General features: G+C 37.2%; 1 protein-coding gene across 2 annotated transcripts in view; it reads right to left on the bottom strand.

Moving 5' to 3' along the window:
• IQCB1 (IQ motif containing B1) overlaps positions 1-20795 on the bottom strand; it is a 73955-nt gene that overhangs the window by 47052 nt on the left and 6108 nt on the right. For both annotated transcript variants that reach the window (XM_009200088.3, XM_021934101.2), the window contains exons 3-5: positions 20471-20582; positions 20080-20242; positions 17717-17846 (exon numbers count right to left, since the gene is read on the bottom strand). In XM_009200088.3, coding sequence (XP_009198352.1) covers positions 17717-17846; positions 20080-20242; positions 20471-20570 — 393 coding nt within the window. In that variant the 5' untranslated portion in view covers positions 20571-20582. The remainder of the gene's footprint in view (positions 1-17716; positions 17847-20079; positions 20243-20470; positions 20583-20795) is intronic.

Below are 20795 nucleotides of genomic sequence, written 5' to 3' on the forward strand. Positions count from 1 at the left end.
AGTTGCTAACTAGAATAACCAGTTTAGAGGAGAACATAAATGACCTGATGGAGTTGAAAAACGCAGTACGAGAGCTTCATGAAGCATACCCAAGAATCAATAGCCAAATTGATCAAGCAGAAGGAAGGATATATGAGATTGAAGATCAACTTAACGAAATAAAGTGTGAAGACAAGATTAGAGAAAGAAGAATGAAAAGAAATGAACAAAGCCTCCAAGAAATATGGAACTATGTGAAAAGACCAAAAGTATGATTGCTTGGTGTACCTGAAGGTGATGGGGAGAATAGAACCAAGTTGGAAAACACTTCAGGGTATTATCCAGAACATCCCCAACCTAGCAAGACAAGCCAACATTCAAATTCAGGAAATACAGAGAATACCACTAAGATACTCCTCAAGAAGAGCAACCCCAACACACATAATTGTCAGATTCTCCAAGGTTGAAATGTAAAAAAAAATCTTAGGGGCAGCCAGAGAGAAAGGTCAGGTTATCTACAAAGGGAAGCCCATCAGACTAACAGCGGATCTCTCTGCAGAAATCCTACAAGCCAAAAGAGAGTGGGGGCTAATATTCTACATTCTTAAAGAAAAGAATTTTCAATCCAGAATTTCATATCCAGCCAAACTAAGCTTCATAAGTGAAGGAGAAATAAAATCCTTTACAGACAAGGAAATGCTGACGGATTGTGTCACCACCAGGCCTGCCTTACAAGAGTCCTGAAGGAAGCACTAAACATGGAAATGAAAAACTGGTACCAGCCACTACAAAAGCATACCAAAATAGAAAGCCCAATGACACTATGAAGAAACTGCATCAACTAACGTGCAAAATAACCATCTAGCATCATAATGACAGGATCAAATTCACGCATAACAATATTAACCTTAAAGGTAAATGGTCTACATGCCCCAATTAAAAGACACAGACTGGCAAACTGGATAAAGAATCAAGACCCATCTGTGTGTCGTATTCAGGAGACCCATCTCACATGATAGGACACACACAGGCTCAAAATAAAGGGATGGAGGAATATTTACCAAGCAAATGGAAAGCCAAAAAAAGCAGGGGTTGCAATCCTAGTCTCTGATAAAACAGACTTTAAACCAACAAAGATCAAAAAAGACAAAGAAGGGCATTATGCAGTGATAAAGAGATCAATGCAACAAAAAGAGCTAACTATCCTAAATATATATGCACCCAATACAGGAGCACCCAGATTCATAAAGCAAGTTCTCAGAGACCTATGAAGAGACTTAGACTCCCACACAATAATAGTGAGAGACTTTTACACCCCACTGTCAGTATTAGACAGATCAATGAGACAAAAAATTAACAAGGATATTCAGGACTTGAACTCATCTCTGGACCAAGCAGACCTAATAGACATCTACAGAACTCTCCACCCCAAATCAATAGAATATATATTCTTGTCAGCATCACATCGCACTTATTCTAAAATCGACCACGTAATTGGAAGTAAAACACTCCTCAGGAAATGCAAAAGAACAGAAATCATAACCGTCTCTGTCCACAGTGCAATCAAATTAGAACTAAGTATTAATAAACTCACTCAAAATCTCACAACTACATGGAAACTGCATGTAGTTTCCTGAATGACTACTGGGTAAATAACAAAAGGCAGAAATAAATAAGTTATTTGAAACCAATGAGAACAAAGACACAACATATCAGAATCTCTGGGACTCAGCTACAGCAGTGTGTAGAGGGAAATTTATAGCACTCAATGCCCACAGGAGAAAGTGGGAAAGATCTAAAATCGACACCTTAACATCACAATTAAGAGAACTAGAGAAGTAAGAGCAAACAAATTCAAAAGCTAGCAGAAGACAAGAAATAACTAAGATTAGAGCAGAACTGAAGGAGACAGAGACATGAAAAACCCTTCAAAAAATCAATGAATCCAGGAGCTGGTTTTCTGAAAAGATTAACAAAATAGACCACTAGCCAGACTAATAAAAAGGAAAGGCAAGAAGAATCAGATAGACACAATAAAAAATGATAAAGGGGACATCACCATTGATCCCACAGAAATACAAACTAACATCAGAGAACACTATAAACACCTCTACACAAATAAACTAGAAAATCTAGAAGAAATGGACAAATTCCTGGACACATACACCCTCCCAAGACTAAATAAGGAAGAAACTGAATCCCTGAATAGACCAATAACAAGTTCTGAAATTGAGGCAGTAATTAATAGCCTATCAACCAAAAAAAGCCCAGGACCAGACGGATTTATAGCCGAATTGTACCAGAGGTACAAAGAGGAGTTGGTACCATTCCTTTTGAAACTATTCCAAACAATAGAAAAAGAGGGACTCCTCCCTAACTCATTTTATGAGGGCAGCATCATCTTGATACCAAAACCTGGCACAGACACAACAAAAAAAGAAAATTTCAGGCCAGTATCTCTTATGAACATCGATGCAAAAATCCTCAATAAAATACTGGTAGACCGAATCCAGCAGCACATCAAAAAACTTATCAGCCACGATTAAGCTGGCTTCATCACTTGATGCAAGAATGGTTTAACACATGTAAATCAAAAAAAGTAATCCATTACATAAACAGAACCAATGACAAAAATCACATGATTATCTCAATAGAAGCAAAAAAGGCCTTCGATAAAATTCAACACCCCTTCATGCTAAAAACTCTTAATGAACTAGTTATCAATGGAACATATCTCAAAATAATAATTATTTATGAGAAACCCACAGCCAATATCATACTGAATGGGCAAAAACTGGAGACATTCCCTTTGAAAACAGGCACAAGACAAGGATGCCCTCTCTCTTCACCCCTATTCAACACAGTATTGGAAGTTCTGGCCAGGGCAATCAGGCAAGAGAAAGAAAGTGTATTCGAATAGGAAGAGGGAAAGTCAAATTGTCTCTGCTTGCAGATGACATGACTGTATATTTAGAAAACCCCATCATCTCAGCCCAAAACCTCCTTAAGCTGATAAGCAACTTCAGCAAAGTCTCCAGATACAAAATCAATGTGCAAAAATCACAAGCATTCCTATATACCAATAATAGACAAACACAGAGACAAATCATAAGTAAACTCCCATTCACAATTGCTACAAACAGAATAAAATACCTAGGAATACAACTCACAAGGGACGTGAAAGACCTCTTCAAGGAGAACTACAAAATGCTGCTCAAGGAAATAAGAGAGTAAACAAACAAATGGAAAAAAAATTCCATGCTTAAGGACAGGAAGAATCAGTATCGTGAAGATGGCCATACTGCCCAAAGTAATTTACAGATTCAATGCTATTTCCATCAAACTACCATTGACTTTCTTCACAGATTTAGAAAAACTACTTTAAATTTCATACGGAATAAAAAAAAAAAAGAGCCCATATAGCGAAGACAATCCTAACCAAAAAGAACAAAGCTGGAGGCATCATGCTGCCTGACTTCGAACTATACTACAAGGCTATAATAACCAAAACATCATGGTACTGGTACCAAAACACATATGTAAACCAATGGAACAGAACAGAGGCCTCAGAAATAATACCACACATCTGCAGCCATCTGATCTTTGACAAACCTGACGAAAACAAGAAATGGGGAATGGATTCCCTATTTAATAAACGGTGCTGAGAAAATTGGCTAGCCATAAGTAGAAAGCTGAAACTGGATCCTTTCCTTACTCCTTATACAAAAATTAACTCAAGATGGATTAAAGACTTAAACATAAGACCTAAAACCATAAAAACCCTAGAAGAAAACCTAGGTAATACCATTCAGGACATAGGCATGGGCAAAGATTTCATGGCTAAAACACAAAAAGCAATGGCAACAAAAGCCAAAATAGACAAATGGGATCTAATTAAACTAAAGAGCTTCTGCACAGCAAAAGAAACTATCATCAAAGTGAACAGGCAGCCCACAGAATAGGAGAAAATGTTTGCAATCTACCCGTCTGACGAAGGTCGAATATCAAGAATCTAAAAGGAACTTAAACAAATTTACAAGAAAAAAAAAAATCAAAAAGTGGGTGAAGGATATGAATAGACACTACTCAAAAGAAGACATTTATGAGGCCAACAAACATATGAGAAAAAGCTCATCATCACTGGTCATTACAGAAATGCAAATCAAAACCACAATGAGATACCATCTCACTCCAGTTAGAGTGGCAATCATTAAAAAGTCAGGAAACAACGGATGCTGGAGAGGATGCAGAGAAATAGGAATGCTTTTACACTGTTGGTGGGAATGTAAGTTCAACCATTGTGGAAGACAGTGCGGCAATTCCTTAAGGATCTAGAATCAGAAATACCATTTGACCCAGCAATTCCGTTACTGGGTATATACCCAAAGGATTATAAATCATTCTACTATAAAGACACATGCACACGTATGTTTATTGCAGCACTATTTACAATAGCAAAGTCTTGGAACCAACCCAAATGCCCATCAATGATAGCTTGGACAAACAAATGTGGCATATATACATCATGGAATACTATGCAGCCATAAAAAAGAATGAGTTCATGTCCTTTGCAGGGACATGGATGAAGCTGGAAACCATCATTCTCAGCAAACTAACACAGGAACAGAAAACCAAACATCGCATGTTCTCACTCTTAAGTGGGAGTTGAACAATGAGAACACATGGACACAGGGAGGGGAACATCACATATTGGGGTCTGTCGGGGGTGGGGAGCAAGGGGAGGGATAGCATTAGGACAAATACCTAATGCAAGCAGGGCTTAAAACCTAGATGATGAGTTGATGGGTGCAGCAAACCACCATGGCCCATGTATACCCATGTAGCAAACCTGGGCATCCAGCACATATATCCCGTAACTTAAAGTATAATAAAAAAAAAAAAAAAGAAAAGAAAAAAAATTCTCTACCAACAGTATTTCTTATACTCAAACCAGCTTGTTGTCTGTACTATTATACCTGTCATTTGATTTCATTCTTCTAATTAAAAAAAAAAAATTCTTAAACTAAAAATACATCTATTTTAGGCTTTCTATTAGGAATGGCTAAGACTTTTTCTACTCTATTAGCCTGGGAATACCTTAAATGTAAGACTGTGTCTATTCTTTATATACCCAAAGCACCTTAAATAGAACTTAATATATCATGGTGATCATTATGGACTGTTTGCATCCCCAAAAACTCGTATGTTTAAACCCTAACCTCTAATGTGATGGTAGGGACTTTTGAGGTTTGGACTGGATCATGAGGGTGGTGTCTTCATGATGGGATTAGTGCCCTTATAAGAAAGAAAGAAGGAAATGACAAGAAAGAGACAAGAGAGCTGCCTCTCCCTCACAAACACAAAGAGGAGGTCATGTGAACACACAAGAGAGTGGCTGTCTGCAAGCCAGGAAGTGGGCCCCATGAGGAAGTGAATCTGTTGGCTTCTTGATCTTGGAATTCTTAGTCTCCAGAACTATAGAAATAAATGTCTTTAAGTCACCGAGTCTACAGTATTTTGTTATAGCAGCCTGAACAGAGTAAGTCGAGTGACTGAGTTATTACTATCTCTGTCCATAATTGACAAAAGTTGTGAATCTGTTCAAACTTTGATATAGTAGTAGGCCCAAATGTACATATAGCTAAGAACTCTTCTAAGGTAAAGGGGTTTCAGCCTTGTAGACTTATCACTTCTTATAAATTCTAAGATGAACCTCTGCTGTCATTATACTTAAGAAAATTGCTAGCACACACAAGGTAAAAAGTTTTCATATTAATATAATGTATTCATTAATGCCAAGTTCCACTCTCCTCATTAGTTATTTTTGGATTCCCACTTGCGGGTACCTGGTGAGGAAATATCATTTTTAAAAAATCAACTGACAAAGAGCTTGGAGCAAAATAATCCTACTACATTCCCTATGTGGAGCTAAGAAAACCAGTGTCTCATATTACACCTTTTATATTCTTACAATTTTTTTCTTAATATTTCATTTGACCTTCTTTTTTTCCAAAGTCATAGTGAGTCAAGACACTTATCCCTTAGTTCTTCTAGCTTACTGCAATTATTTAAAATAGTCTATTCTGCTCTCTCCAGCATACTTTTATGTCTCCGCAAAAAAAAAAAAAAAAAAAAAACTGGGGCAGTGGTGCCCAAGATGGCCAAATAGGAACAGCTCCAGCCTCCAGCTCCCAGCGCGAGCAACATAGAAGACAGGTGATTTCTGCATTTTCAACTGAGGTACCGGGTTCATCTCACTGGGGCATGTCGGACAGTTGATGCTGCTCTGCAGGTGCAGCCTGACCAGCAAGAGCTGAAGCAGGTGAGGCTCAAGGGGGAAGAGAATTCCTTTTCCTAGCCAAGGGAAATTGAGACACACAACACCTGGAAAATCGGGTAACTCCCACCCTAATACTGCGCGTTACCAAGGGTCTTAGCAAACGGCACATCAGGAGATTATATCCCACACCTGGCCCAGAGGGTCCCATGCCCACGGAGCCTCCCTCATTGCTAGTACAGGAGTCGGAGATCTAACTGCAAGGTGGCAGCGAGGCTGAGGGAGGGGTGCCTGCCATTGCAGAGGCTTAAGTAGATAAACAACGCCGCCAGGAAGCTCGAACTGCATGGAGCCCACTGCAGCTCAAGGAGGCCTGCCTGTCTCTGTGGACTCCACCTCTGGGGACAGGGCATAGCTAAACAAAAAGCAGAAGAAACCTCTGCAGATGTAAAAGTCCCTGTCTGACAGCTTTGAAGAGAGTAGTGGTTCTCCCAGCACGGAGGTTGAGATCTGAGAATGGACAGACTGCCTGCTCAAGTGGGTTCCTGACCCCTGAGTAGCCTAACTGGGAGACATCCCCAACTAGGTGCAGACCGATACATCACACCTCACATGGCTGGGTACACCATGAGACGAAGCTTCCAGAGCAAGAATCAGACAGCAACACTTGCTGTGCAGCAATATTCTATCTTCTGCAGCCTCCGCTGCTGACACCCAGGCAAACAGGGTCTGGAGTGGACCTCAAGCAAACTCCAACAGACCTGCAGCTGAGGGTCCTGATTGTTAGAAGGAAAACTAACAAACAGAAAGGACACCCACACCAAAACCCCATCAGTATGTCACCATCATCAAAGACCAGAGGCAGATAAAACCACAAAGATGGGGAAAAAGCAGTGCAGAAAAGCTGGAAATTCAAAAAATCAGAGCGCATCTCCCCCTCCAAGGGAACGCAGCTCATCGCCAGCAACGGAACAAAGATGGACAGAGAATGACTTTGATGAGTTGAGAGAAGAAGGCTTCAGTCAATCAAACTTCTCAGAGCTAAAGGAGGACTATGTAACCAGCGCAAAGAAACTAAAAACCTTGAAAAAAGAATGGAAGAATGGATAACTAGAATAATCAATGCAGAGAAGACCTTAAAAGAACTGATAGAGATGAAAACCATGACACGAGAAATATGTGACAAATGCACAAGCTTCAGTAACTGACTCGATCAACTGGAAGAAAGATTATCAGTGATTGAAGATCAAATGAATGAAATGAAGTGAGAAGAGAAATGTAGAGAAAAAAGAGTAAAAAGAAATGAACAAAGCCTCCAAGATATGTGGGATTATGTGAAAAGACCAAATCTACATCTGATTGGTGTGCCTGAAAGTGACGGGGAAAATGGAACCAAGTTGGAAAACACTCTGCAGGATAACATCCAGGAGAACTTCCCCAACCTAGTAACGCAGGCCAACATTCAAATTCAGGAAATACAGAGAACGCCACAAAGATACTCCTCCAGAAGAGCAACTCCAAGACACATAATTGTCAGATTCACCAAAGTTGAAAGGAAGGAAAAAATGTTAAGGGCAGCCAGAGAAAAAGGTCAGGTTACCCACAAAGTGAAGCCCATCAGACTAACAGCAGATCTCTTGGCAGAAACTTTACAAGCCAGAAGAGAGTGGGGGCCAATATTCAACACTCTTAAAGAAAAGAATTTTCAACCCAGAATTTCATATCCAGCCAAACTAAGTTTCATAAGTGAAGGAGAAATAAAATCCTTTACAGACAAGCAAATGCTTAGAGATTTTGTCACACCAGGCCTGCCCTACAAGAGATCCTGAAGGAAGCACTAAACATGGAAAGGAACAACCGGTACCAGCCATTGCAAAAACATATCAAAATATAAAATCCATCGATTCTAGGAAGAAACTGCATCAACTAATGAGCAAAATAACCAGCTAATATCATAATGACAGGATCAAGTTCACACATAACAATATTAACCTTAAATATAAATGGACTAAATGGTCCAATTAAAAGACACAGACTAGCAAATTGGAAAAAGAGTCAAGACCCTTCAGTTTGCTGTATTCAGGAGACCCATATCACATGCAGAGACACACATAGGCTCAAAATAAAGGGATGGAGGAAGATCTACCAAGCAAATGGAAAACAAAAAAAAAGCAGGGGTTGCAATCCTAGTCTCTGATAAAACAGACTTTAAACCATCAAAAATCAAAAGAGACAAAGAAGGCCATTACATAATGGTAACGGGATCAATTCATCAGGAAGAGCTAACTAAACTAAATATCTATGTACCCAATACAGGAGCACCCAGATTCATAAAGCAAGTCCTTAGAGACTTACAAAGAGACTTAGACTGTCATACAATAATAATGGGAGACTTTAACACCCCAATGTCAACATTAGACAGATCAATGACACAGAAAGTTAACAATGATATCCAGGAATGGAACTCAACTCTGCAACAAGCAGACCTAATAGACATCTACAGAACTCTCCACCTCAAATCAACAGACTACATATTCTTCTCAGCACCACATCACACTTATTCCAAAATTGACCACATAGTTGGAAGTAAAGCAATCCTCATCAAATGTAAAAGAACAGAAATTATAACAAACTGTCTCTCAGACCACAGTGCAATCAAAATAGAACTCAGACCTAAGAAACTCAATCAAAACCACTCAACTACATGAAAACTGAACAACCTGCTCCTGAATGACTACTGGGTACATAACAAAATGAAGGCAGAAATAAAGATGCTCTTTGAAACCAATGAGAACAAAGACACAACATACCAGAATCTCTGGGACACATTTAAAGCAGTGTGTGGAGGGAAATTTATAGCACTAAATGCCCACAAAAGAAAGCAGGAAAGATCTAAAATTGACACCCTAACATCACAATTAAAAGAACTAGAGAAGCAAGAGCAAACACATTGAAAAGCTAGCAGAAGGCAAGAAATAACTAAGATCAGAGCAGAACTGAAGGAGATAGAGAACCAAAAACCCTCCAAAAAATCAATGAATCCAGGAGCTGGTTTTTTGAAAAGATCAACAAAATTGATAGACCACTAGCAAGACTAATAAAGAAGGAAGAGAGAAGAATCAAATAGATGCAATAAAAAATGATAAAGGAGATATCACCACGGACCCCATAGAAATACAAATTACCATCAGAGAATACTATAAACACCTCTACGCAAATAAACTAGAAAACCTAGAAGAAATAGATAATTTCCTGGATACTTACACTCTCCCAAGACTAAACCAGGAAGAAGTTGAATCCCTGAATAGACCAATAGCAGGCTCTGAAATTCAGGCAATATTTAATAGCCTACCAACCAAAAAAAGTCCAGGACCAGATGGATTCACAGCTGAATTCTACCAGAGGTACAAGGAGGAGCTGGTACCATTCCTTCTAAAAGTATTCCAATCAATAGAAAAAGAGGGAATCCTCCCTAACTCATTTTATGAGGCCAACATCATCCTGATACCAAAGTCTGACAGAGACACAACAACAAAAAAAAGAGAATTTTAGACCAATATCCCTGATGAACATCGATGCAAAAATCCTCAATAAAATACTGGCAAACCGAATCCAGCAGCACATCAAAAAGCTTATCCACCATGATCAAGTGGGCTCCATCCGTGGGATGCAAGGCTGATTCAACATACGCAAATCAATAAACATAATCCAGCATATAAACAGAACCAAAGACAAGAACCACATGATTATCTCAATAGATGCAGAAAAAGCCTTTGACAAAATTCATCAGCCCTTCATGCTAAAAACTCTCAATAAATTCGGTATTGATGGAACATATCTCAAAATAATAAGAGCTATTTATGACAAACCCACAGCCAATATCATACTGAATGGGCAAAAACTGGAAGCATTCCCTTTGAAAACTGGCACAAGACAGGGATGCTTTCTCTCACCACTCCTATTCAACACAGTGTTGGAAGTTCTGGCTAGGGCAATCAGGCAAGAGAAAGAAATCAAGGGTATTCAGTTAGGAAAGGAAGAAGTCAAATTGTCTCTGTTTGCAGATGACATGATTGTATATTTCGAAAACCCCATTGTCTCAGCCCAAAATCTCCTTAAGCTGATAAGCAACTTCAGCAAAGGCTCAGGATACAAAATCAATGTGCAAAAATCACAAGCATTCTTATACACCAGTAACAGACAAACAGAGAGCCAAATCATGAATGAACTTCCATTCACAATTGCTTCAAAGGGAATAAAATACCTAGGAATCCAACTTACAAGGGATGTAAAGGACCTCTTCAAGGAGAACTACAAACCACTGCTTAGTGAAATAAAAGAGGACACAAACAAATGGAAGAACATACCATGCTCATGGATAGGAAGAATCAATATTATGAAAATGGCCATACTGCCCAAGGTAATTTAGAGATTCAATGCCATCCCTATCAAGCTACCAATGACTTTCTTCACAGAATTGGAAAAAACTGCTTTAAAGTTCATATGGAACCAAACAAGAGCCGGCATTGCCAAGACAATCCTAAGCCAAAAGAACAAAGCTGGAGGCATCATGCTACCTGACTTCAAACTATACTACAAGGCTACAGTAACCAAAACAGCATGGTACTGGTACCAAAACAGAGATACAGACCAATGGAACAGAACAGAGGCCTCAGAAATAATACCACATATCTGCAGCCATCTGATCTTTGACAAACTTGACAAAAACAAGAAATGGGGAAAGGATTCCCTATTTAATAAATGGTGCTGGGAAAACTGGCTAGCCATAAGTAGAAGGCTGAAACTGGATTCTTTCCTTACTCCTTATACGAAAATTAATTCAAGATGGATTAGAGACTTAAATGTTAGACCTAAAACCATAAAAACCCTAGAAGAAAACCTAGGTAATACCATTCAGGACATAGGCATGGGCAAGGACTTCATGTCTAAAATACCAAAAGCAATGGCAACAAAAGCCAAAATTGACAAATGGGATCTAATTAAACTAAAGAGCTTCTGCACAGCAAAAGAAACTACCACCAGTGTGAACAGGCAACCTACAGAATGGGAGAAAATTTTTGCAATCTACTCATCTGACAAAGGGCTAATATCCAGAACCTACAAAGAATTCAAACAAATTTACAAGAAAAAAGCAAACAACCTCATCAAAAAGTGGGCAAAGGATATGAACAGACACTTCTCAAAAGAAGACCTTCATACAGCCAACAGACACATGAAAAAATGCTCATCATCACTGGCCATTAGAGAAATGCAAATCAAAACCACAATGAGATACCATCTTACACCAGTTAGAATAGCAATCATTAAAAAATCAGGACACAACAGGTGCTGGAGAGGATGTGGAGAAATAGGAACACTTTTGCACTGTTGGTGGGACTCTAAACTAGTTCAACCATTGTGGAAAACAGTGTGGCGATTCCTCCAGGATCTAGAACTAGAAATACCGTTTCACCCAGCCATCCCATTACTGGGTATATACCCAAAGGATTATAAATCATGCTGCTATAAAGACACATGCACACTTATGTTTATTGTGGCACTATTCACAATAGCAAAGACTTGGAACCAACCCAAATGTCCATCAGTGACAGACTGGATTAAGAAAATGTGGCACATATACACCATGGAATACTATGCAGTCATAAAAAGGATGAGTTTGTGTCCTTTGTAGGGACATGGATGCAGCTGGAAACCATCATTCTCAGCAAACTACTGCAAGAACAGAAAACCAAACACTGCATGTTCTCACTGATAGGTGGGAATTGAACAATGAGATCACTTGGATACAGGAAGGGGAACATCACACACCAGGGCCTATTGTGGGGAAGGGACGGAGGGAGGGATAGCATTAGGAGATACACCTAATGTAAATGATGAGTTAATGGGTACAGCACACCAACATGGCACATATATACATATGTAACAAACCTGCACGTTGTGCACATGTACCCTAGAACTTAAAGTATAATAATAAAAAAAAAATTAAAAAAAAAAAAGAAAACATGGTACCAATATACCATGGAATGCTATGCAGCCATTAAAAAGAACAGGATCATGTCTTTTGCAGGAACATGGATGCAGTTGGAGGCTATTATCCTCAGCAAATTAACACAGGAACAGAAAAAGAAATACTGCATGTTATCACTTTTAAGTGAGAGCTAAATGATAAGAACTTACGAACACAAAGAAGGAAACAACAGACACTGGGGTCTACTTTAGCGGGGAGGGTGAAAGGAAGGAGAGGAACAGAAAAGATAACTATTGGGTACTGGGTTTAATACATGGGTAATGAAATAATATGTGCAACAAACTCCCACAACATGCGTTTACCTATGTAACAAGCCTTCACATGTACCCCCAAACCTAAAATAAAAGTTAAAAAAATGAAAAAAAAAAGTTAATGAAAATTAAAAAAACAAAGAACTCAAAACTGAGAATATTTTTAAAAATAGAATAAAATGCAATAGACAAAAAAAGTGTCTTCACTGTTGTAGAATCAAGTTCAAACTCTTTTTCTGTTTTTTCCTTTTTTTTTTTTTTAAGAGAGAAGATCTTGCTCTGTTGCCAAAGCTGGGGTGCAGTGACATGACCATAGCTCACTACAGCCGTGAGCTTCTGGGCTCAAGCAATCCTCCTGCCCTAGGCTCCTGAGTAGCTAGGAAGACAGGTATGTGCCACCACACTTGGCTAGGTCTTTCTGTGTTGCCCAGGTTGGTCTTGAACTCCTGGCGTCAAGTGATCCTGTAATCTCAGCCTCCCAAAGTGCTGGGATTATACAGGCGTGAGCCACTGCATCTGGCTTTCAATCTTTCTGAATGAGAATACTCTAACTCTAGTAGGTATCTGCTCTGGGACTCAAAGATGCCATACTTATTCCTCTTTTCTGGTCTTGTCCATTTCCCTTGCCTGTAATGCCCTCATATTTCCAAGTCTCACCCATGCTTTAGAGATAGACCAGGTACCATTGGCCCCACAAAGCTTTTTCAAATCACTCTTGTTCACATTGGTTGTCCCCTGCTCTTCTTCTTTATAGAACTTACTTTCCTGTTAGTTATGGGCCAGAAAATATTTTAGGCATTACAGTCTCTAGAAACTACTGAACTCTAGGGCTATAGTGAAAGTAGTCATGGATAATATAAACAAATAGGTATAGCTGTGTTCTAATACAATTTAATTGAAAAAAATAAGCTGGATTTAGCCAACAGGCCATAGTTTGTTGGCCCATGCTTTGCTGACCAAATGTATAAACTCGGGAAAAAATATAAAAAGCAATTGTTTGAAGGTTTTAGATAGCAAGCAAAGGCACACAGACATGACCCTGAAATAAAATGCACTGACTGAAATCAAAATTTATCTTGTGTGCTTGTCAAACACTATTCTGGGTGTTTCTGTAAGGGTATTTTTAGATGAGTTTAACATTTAAATTTTTAGTCTGAGTAAAGCAGATTGCTTTCCTTAATGTGGGTGGGCCTCATACAATCAGTTGAAGGCTTGAGTAGAACAAAAGATTGAACCTCTCCTACACAAAGGGAAATTCCTCTTGCCTGACTGCCCTTGAGTTGGGACATCATTTTTTCCTGACTTTAGAGTCAAACTGAAACACTGCTTCTTCATGGATCTTGAGCCTGCTGGCATTTGGACTGGCACTACGCTATCAGTTCTCCAGATTCTAAGGCCTTTAAACTCAGACTAGGCCATCAGCTCTCCTGGGTCTCCAGCTTACCAACTGCAAATCTCAGGACTTGTTAGCCTCCATAATTGCCAATTCCTTATAATCAAGCACTTTCTCTTTCTTTCTGTCTCTCCATATATCTTCTATTGGTTCTGTTTTTCTGGAGAAACCCGACTAATATGCCTGGCTTTTCCCAGTGTGCGTTTATTAACACAGTGAAAAGAGTTCAAATAAGAAGTTGCAGCAATTACCAGCAATTTCATCATTTGCCTAGTGCTGGGTATACAGAGTTTGGAGTCTAGGTTCTTCCAGGTCAGATGGTCTGGGTTAACAAGGTGGGCTTTCCATTTAAACCACATAAGGATCCCACCTTAGGTATAAGGACTGTGAACCAGGACTAAGGGCAATACTCTAACAGCAAAACTGAAATAAACCTCTCCATAGAAAGGCTAAAACCAAAACTCCACAGGAACAATTGACCTGCCAGAATTTAACTGCTCTCAAGTCTTCAGAGGAAGATATGAATTTCTATAATGTGTCATTCCCGGTGTCCACTATAAAACAAAAAATTAATAGACATGTGAAGAAGCAGAAAAATTTGACCCAGTATTAAGAGAAAAAACAGGTATTAAAAGACTCTCAAATGATCCAGGTATTCGATTTATAAACAATAACTTAAAACTAACTATAATAAGTATGGTAAACAATCTATAAGAGAAGCAAATAAAAATCATAGAACAATACAATGTATGAAATGAAAAATTCACTAGGTAGGATTATTAGCACATTAGACACTGCAGAAGATAGGGTCAATGTACTTGAAAACGGACCAATAGAAATTATCGAAACTGAAGTAAACAACAACAACAAAATGATGAAGACAGCCTCAATAACCAGAAGTCCCAGAGGGAAGGTAGAGAGAATAGGACAAAAAAAGTATTTGAAAAAATATTGGCTGAAAATTTTCTTAATATGAATACAATAACTCAGATACATGAAGCTCAGGACCTCCAAGCAAGATAGACATCAGGAAATCTACAATAAGGTTAATCAAAGTAAAATTGCAGAAAATAAAACAAAATAAACCAAACAAAGAGAATATCTTAAAGAAGCCAAAGATAAAAATATTCAATATGTATAGGAGAATGACAACAAGAATGAAGGCTGAATTTACATCAGAAACAAAAGATGCCAAAGACAATGGAAAAAAAATCTTTAAAGTGCAAAAAGGGGGAAAAATTGATGAAGTAGAATTATACACATGCAACAGAAATATTCCTCAAAAGTGAAGGCATCATGAAGACATTTTCAGATAACCAAAAACCTGAGAGACTTCATTACCAGCGGAATTGCACTGTTCCGCTGTGCAAAAGATATGCTAAAGGAGGCTGTCAGGCTTAAAGGAAATGATACCAAATGAAAATTCAGATCTGTTTAAAGGAATAAAGACAACCAGACATAGTAGATATAAAAAATCATTTTTCTTTCATTTCTTTAAATTATTGAAAAGTCAATACACTATTTAAAGTAAAAATAACACATGGTGGATTTTATAATATATGTAAAAGTAAAATATATGACAAAATAGTACAAAAGATGGAAAGTGGGAACAAATTTTTTAAAAATACCATAATGGTAGAATTAAACCCAACCATACCACAACTTAGATTAAATGCAAGTAAATGATACCATTTAAAACAACAGCTTGTCAGACTATACGAAAAAGCAAGACCTGACAATATGTTATTTAAAATAGACTCACTTTAAGTATAAGACGGAGATTAAAAAGTAAAGGGTTGAGAAATGATGTACAATAGTCTCCTCCTTACCCATGGAAGACATGTTCCAAGACCCCCAGTGGATGCCTGAAAGTGTGGATAGTACTGAACCCTATATATACTTTTTTTTTTTAATCCGAAAACTGAGACCGGTTACAAAGTGACCAACCAGCAGGTAGCCTATACAGTGCTGACACGCTGGTCATAGGGTGCTTCACATCCCGGGAAGGACATTATGAGATTTCATCATGCTATGCAGAGCACCATGCCATTTAAAATTTAACTGTTTATTTATGGAATCCTCCATTTAATATTTTTGAATCACTATTGGCCATGGGTAACTGAAACCATGAAAGGTGAAACTGCAGAAAGTGTATCACGTAAACACTAATTATAAGAAAACTGGAGTGGCAATATTCGTAATAATAAACAAAGTAGACTTCAAGATAAGGTGTATTACCAGAGATAAAGAAGATCATTTCATGTGACCTGAGTCCATGAGTAAGGTTAAAAAAAAAAAAAAAAAAAAAAACAACCATTTCATAATGATAACAGATTTCATTCATCCAGAAGATATAATATTCCTAAATGTGTATGTATCTAATCACAGAGTTTTGTAATACATGAAGCAAAACCATATGGAACTAAAGACAAAATTAGACAAATCCACAATCATAGTTGGAAATTTTAGTACCCTTGCTCACTAAAAAGTAGAAATGCAGATGAAAAAAAAAAGAGAATTCAGAAGACTTCAACAACTCTACTAACCAAATTGACCTAATTAAAGTTTATAGAACATTACACACAACTGCAGAGTTCACATTTGGGTATACAAGTAATCCTAGCTTTTGCATGGCACCATATTAAATAAAACCACCATATTAAATTAAATTTACTTAAATTAAATATTAAGTAATCCTAGCTTTTGCATGTTAAAACCTTTGCATGGTTCTGATATGAACAAGTTTCAGTTAAGATGGAACTGTGCAAAGCAAAGGTGTCTTTCTCTTTTTTTTTTTTTTTCAGATGGAGTTTTGCTCTCGTTGCCCAAGGGGAGTGCAATGGCACAATCTTGGCTCACTGCAACCTCCGCCTCCTGGGTTCAAGTGATCCTCCTGCCTCAGCCTCCCAAGTAGCTGGGATTATAGTTATGTGCCACCATGCCCAGCTAATTTTGTATTTTTAGTAGAGCCAGGGTTTCTCCATGTGGGTCAGGCTGGTCTCAAACTCCCGACCTTAGAAGATCTGCCCACCTTGGCCTCCCAAGCTGCTGGGATTACAGGCGTGAGCCACCACGCCCGGCCCACAAAAGTTTATTTTAACAGAATATTCACAAAGATAAAACATATGGGGAGGGCCATAAAACAAGTCTGAAAAAGTTCCAAAGGATTGAAATGGTATAGAGAATGTTATCTGGCCAAAACATAATTAAATTAGAAATTGATAATAATAAAGTATCTAGTAGATCTTCAAATATTTGGAAATTAAGCAATACACTTCTAAATCCCTGGATCAAAAAAACAGCATATGTATAGCATCTAGCATAATGCAATCAAGAAATACTTGAAAAGACCCCTATGTTTGGGTTGAATATTTTGATTGGAGAAGATATGAGAGATCAAATAGGAAGTTCACCTTTATTCTTCACTACTGGAGCTACTCAGAAAAGCCCTAGCCCTAGAGAACATACTTTCCTCTACTGTTAATTTAAGTAAAAAGTATGTTTAGAAAGATGTTATGGAAATAACTGTCTATGGGTGCTGCCCAACAAGTAAAGTAGCAAGGCGGATCCTTCGAAAAATCAAACGGCATGCTTCATTAAAAATTTTTCAAACACAGAGATGATTTTTGGAAGGTTGTAACTTTAAAAATGTTTAAATCCACTATTTTAATTGTTCTTTCAGCCAAATATTGCACATTTGAAAAATAACAGAACAGCTTCTCAAGAATTAAACTGATTTAGCTACAAAACACGGAATAAACACATACCTTAGCTGCATTGATAAAACATGTTTGTAATTGTCTACCCAAAAATAGAAAATTTTCTGCAGCTGATGGAAGCAATTCATTGTAAAATTCCTCTGCATCTTCTCCTGGCTCCAAGCCCACACAGCAATGGCTGAAATAAGAGCACAAGTTTGTGTTAATTAGAAGTTTACATAGAATGCTCAAGCTTCTAGAGACACTGTGCCTTATTGAGAATTTTTAGTATGCTTCTTTTATTGCCAAGCCAATAAAGAATTTTTGTCGAAAAATTAACAACTTCCTAGAAAAGTAAACAGTGGTATAGACCATGCAGGTACTTAGGTCTGGGATTTATATATCCTAAAAACCTACACATCAGCTCATTCAGGAAATAAAAGACACATGGCTCACAATAAAGAGAAGCTAAGTTTTTGGTGAATTGGCTATGATCATTCTCAAAGCTATAGGATACCTTGAGAGTTTAATTTATGAAAGGCATTTGTGTTAACTAATACATTTTAGACATCCAATAGCTGAAAAATGCCCAGGTAGGATTTGTTTGCAAGGGATACATAAGCAAACCAAACACTAATTTCATGCCAATTTTACCTTCCAATAGATCTACTTTTTGCAAAATATTCACTTGCATATTCCTTATATCAGAAGGACAAACAGCAAAACCTAACTCTAGTAGGAACACTTTACAATATACATTAGAGGAGAGAAAGTCACTTAACATGTCAGAAATCTCAATAATAAAAGGTTTTTCTGTAAACTAACATTCAAAAGAGCCTCAAACTCAAGAATGGTCTCTATGTGTGTTCTCTAATGAACAAAATCTGCTGTTTGAGTCTTTTCAACAAAATGCATGGACACTAATAAGCAATAACAACTATGTATTGAGCATGTTAAAAATCTAAGTAATCAATGGCAGACTGGATAAAGAAAATGGTATATTTCTTTGGGGTGGTACATATACACCATGGAATACTATGCAGCCACAAAAAAGAACAACATCATGTCCTTTACAGCAACATGGATGGAGCTGAAGGCCATTAACCTAAGTGAACTAACACAGAAACAGAAAGCCAAACACTGCATATTCTCACTTATAAGTGAGAACAAACACTGAGTATGCAATTTACTTATAAAACAAACCTCCACATGTACCCCTGAACCTAAAATAAAAGTTAAAAAAAAAAAAACTAAGTGGCTAACATTTACATGTATCATTTTTTTTTGTTAGTTTATTTGCACCTGGGTTCCTAAAGTTAATGGGCTAATGCTTACATGTATCAGCTTTTCTTTTCTCTTTGGTTCCTAAAGTTAATTACTTAAGAGTATCTATTTTGATTGAAAGGCTTAACAAATGAAATTATGTTTGTGCATTCACAAACATGGGAATTTCTTAAGTCTTGAATTCTACCCATGAGCCTGGCTTAATTAATATCATCATAAACTAGCATATCCAATCAAACAAAAACATAAGTCTTTATTTACTTAAGAAAATCAATCTTGAAAATTAAAGTATGAAAAAGAACATGATATACATTTTTTTAACTGTTCTTTGTAACTGCATACTTTAAATTTGGCCTTTACCAAGTAACACAGTAGGATTAAGCAGCTTAGAAATCTAGCATCCAAGACAAACCTTTCCAGTGGGAATAGTTTACTAAACCCAAATGCCTTATTTAGGAAAAACAAAACAAGAAGGCTAGGATCCAGTTAGTAAATACATCCTTTCAGTTACTTAATCAGGAAGTAGTTTAGGCACTAAGAACATCTGGTTTATTTTACTACCTCCTTTTAAAAAATGTTTATTTCTCTTCTATTGATTTCTAGCATGGCAGTAGATCAGGAAATTCTACTTCTAAATTTTATTGACAGTATTTGGGTTGCTTAATGAAATATACAGTTGATAGCTAAATTGACGTAGTGAAACGAATGTTTCTTTATCAGTTCTCCTATAGTACTTGCTTGCATACTTTCATTTTAGCACTGATTTCATTCTGCTTTGTATCATATACTTACATGACTGTCACCCAATCTCTATTTTAAGTTTCTCAAGTACAGAGCCAGTGCCTTAATTTCTTCACTTCTTTAAAACTTCCTTAGTCAACAAAGAGTATATTAGGCACTTGGAATTCAGTGGTGAGAAAAAAAATGATCACCATCTTCATTAAGCTTGTGGAGGAAAATTTTAGATAGTCAAACAATCTGAAGTAAAATTATGAATAACAACATATAATATGAAGGAAAAGTACAACCAAAACCTACAACAGGAGGTTGCCAATGTTTGTTAGGCAGATAAATAAAAAGCAAACGTTGAAAATCAGAATCAACTACTACATCCCTCAAGAACAAGCTGACTTACTGCTTCATTTTACCTTAATATCTGTGTAAGCTGGGAAATGGTAGTCCAACCACCCTGGATTCGAGAACAATCTTGACTGAGGACCAAGAGGCAATATTGAATGAGATCATAACAATATATATCTTGTTTGATTTTCTTCAACTCTGAGCTTCCTAAAGGTGTGATGTTTATTATTTCTAAGGCAAAAGGAAATAAGATATATTTAATTTTGCTTAATACACCCAGGAGCTATTTGTATTTTTATATGTTGAATAATCACTAAAAATATATTAGAAGGAAAAATTACTGTTCTATTATAGTGTTAAGATTTCTCTGAACAAATTTAAAAGAAATGTTAAAATTGTACCAATGATGGAACCGTTTTTCACTTAAAATGATATCTAATCACAAAAAGATTTTCTTACCTTTTAACTTCAACAGTATAACAGGGACATTCTGCTCAGGGCTTTTTGCAACTTCAGCAGCTATAGATAAGATCCTTGGGTCTGTACCTGTTGGCTTCATTTCTCATATTACCTATATTTTAACAGAACAAGAGAATAAAGGTCAAAAAGCCGTAAAATGTTCACTACCTAAATAATGTTTGAAATATAATTTCAATATAAATAAAAACAGCTTTTCTTGCCTTGTTTGAGAAGCAGAATATAGATTTTTTCATTTCTTCCTTATAGAAAACTGGTTTTTCTAACCAGTGTAAAAGAGCTCAAGATTCCTATACCTCACATGTAA

The sequence above is a fragment of the Papio anubis genome, chromosome 2 (assembly GCF_008728515.1).
Source record: "Papio anubis isolate 15944 chromosome 2, Panubis1.0, whole genome shotgun sequence".
NCBI classification, from domain to species: Eukaryota; Metazoa; Chordata; class Mammalia; order Primates; family Cercopithecidae; genus Papio; species Papio anubis.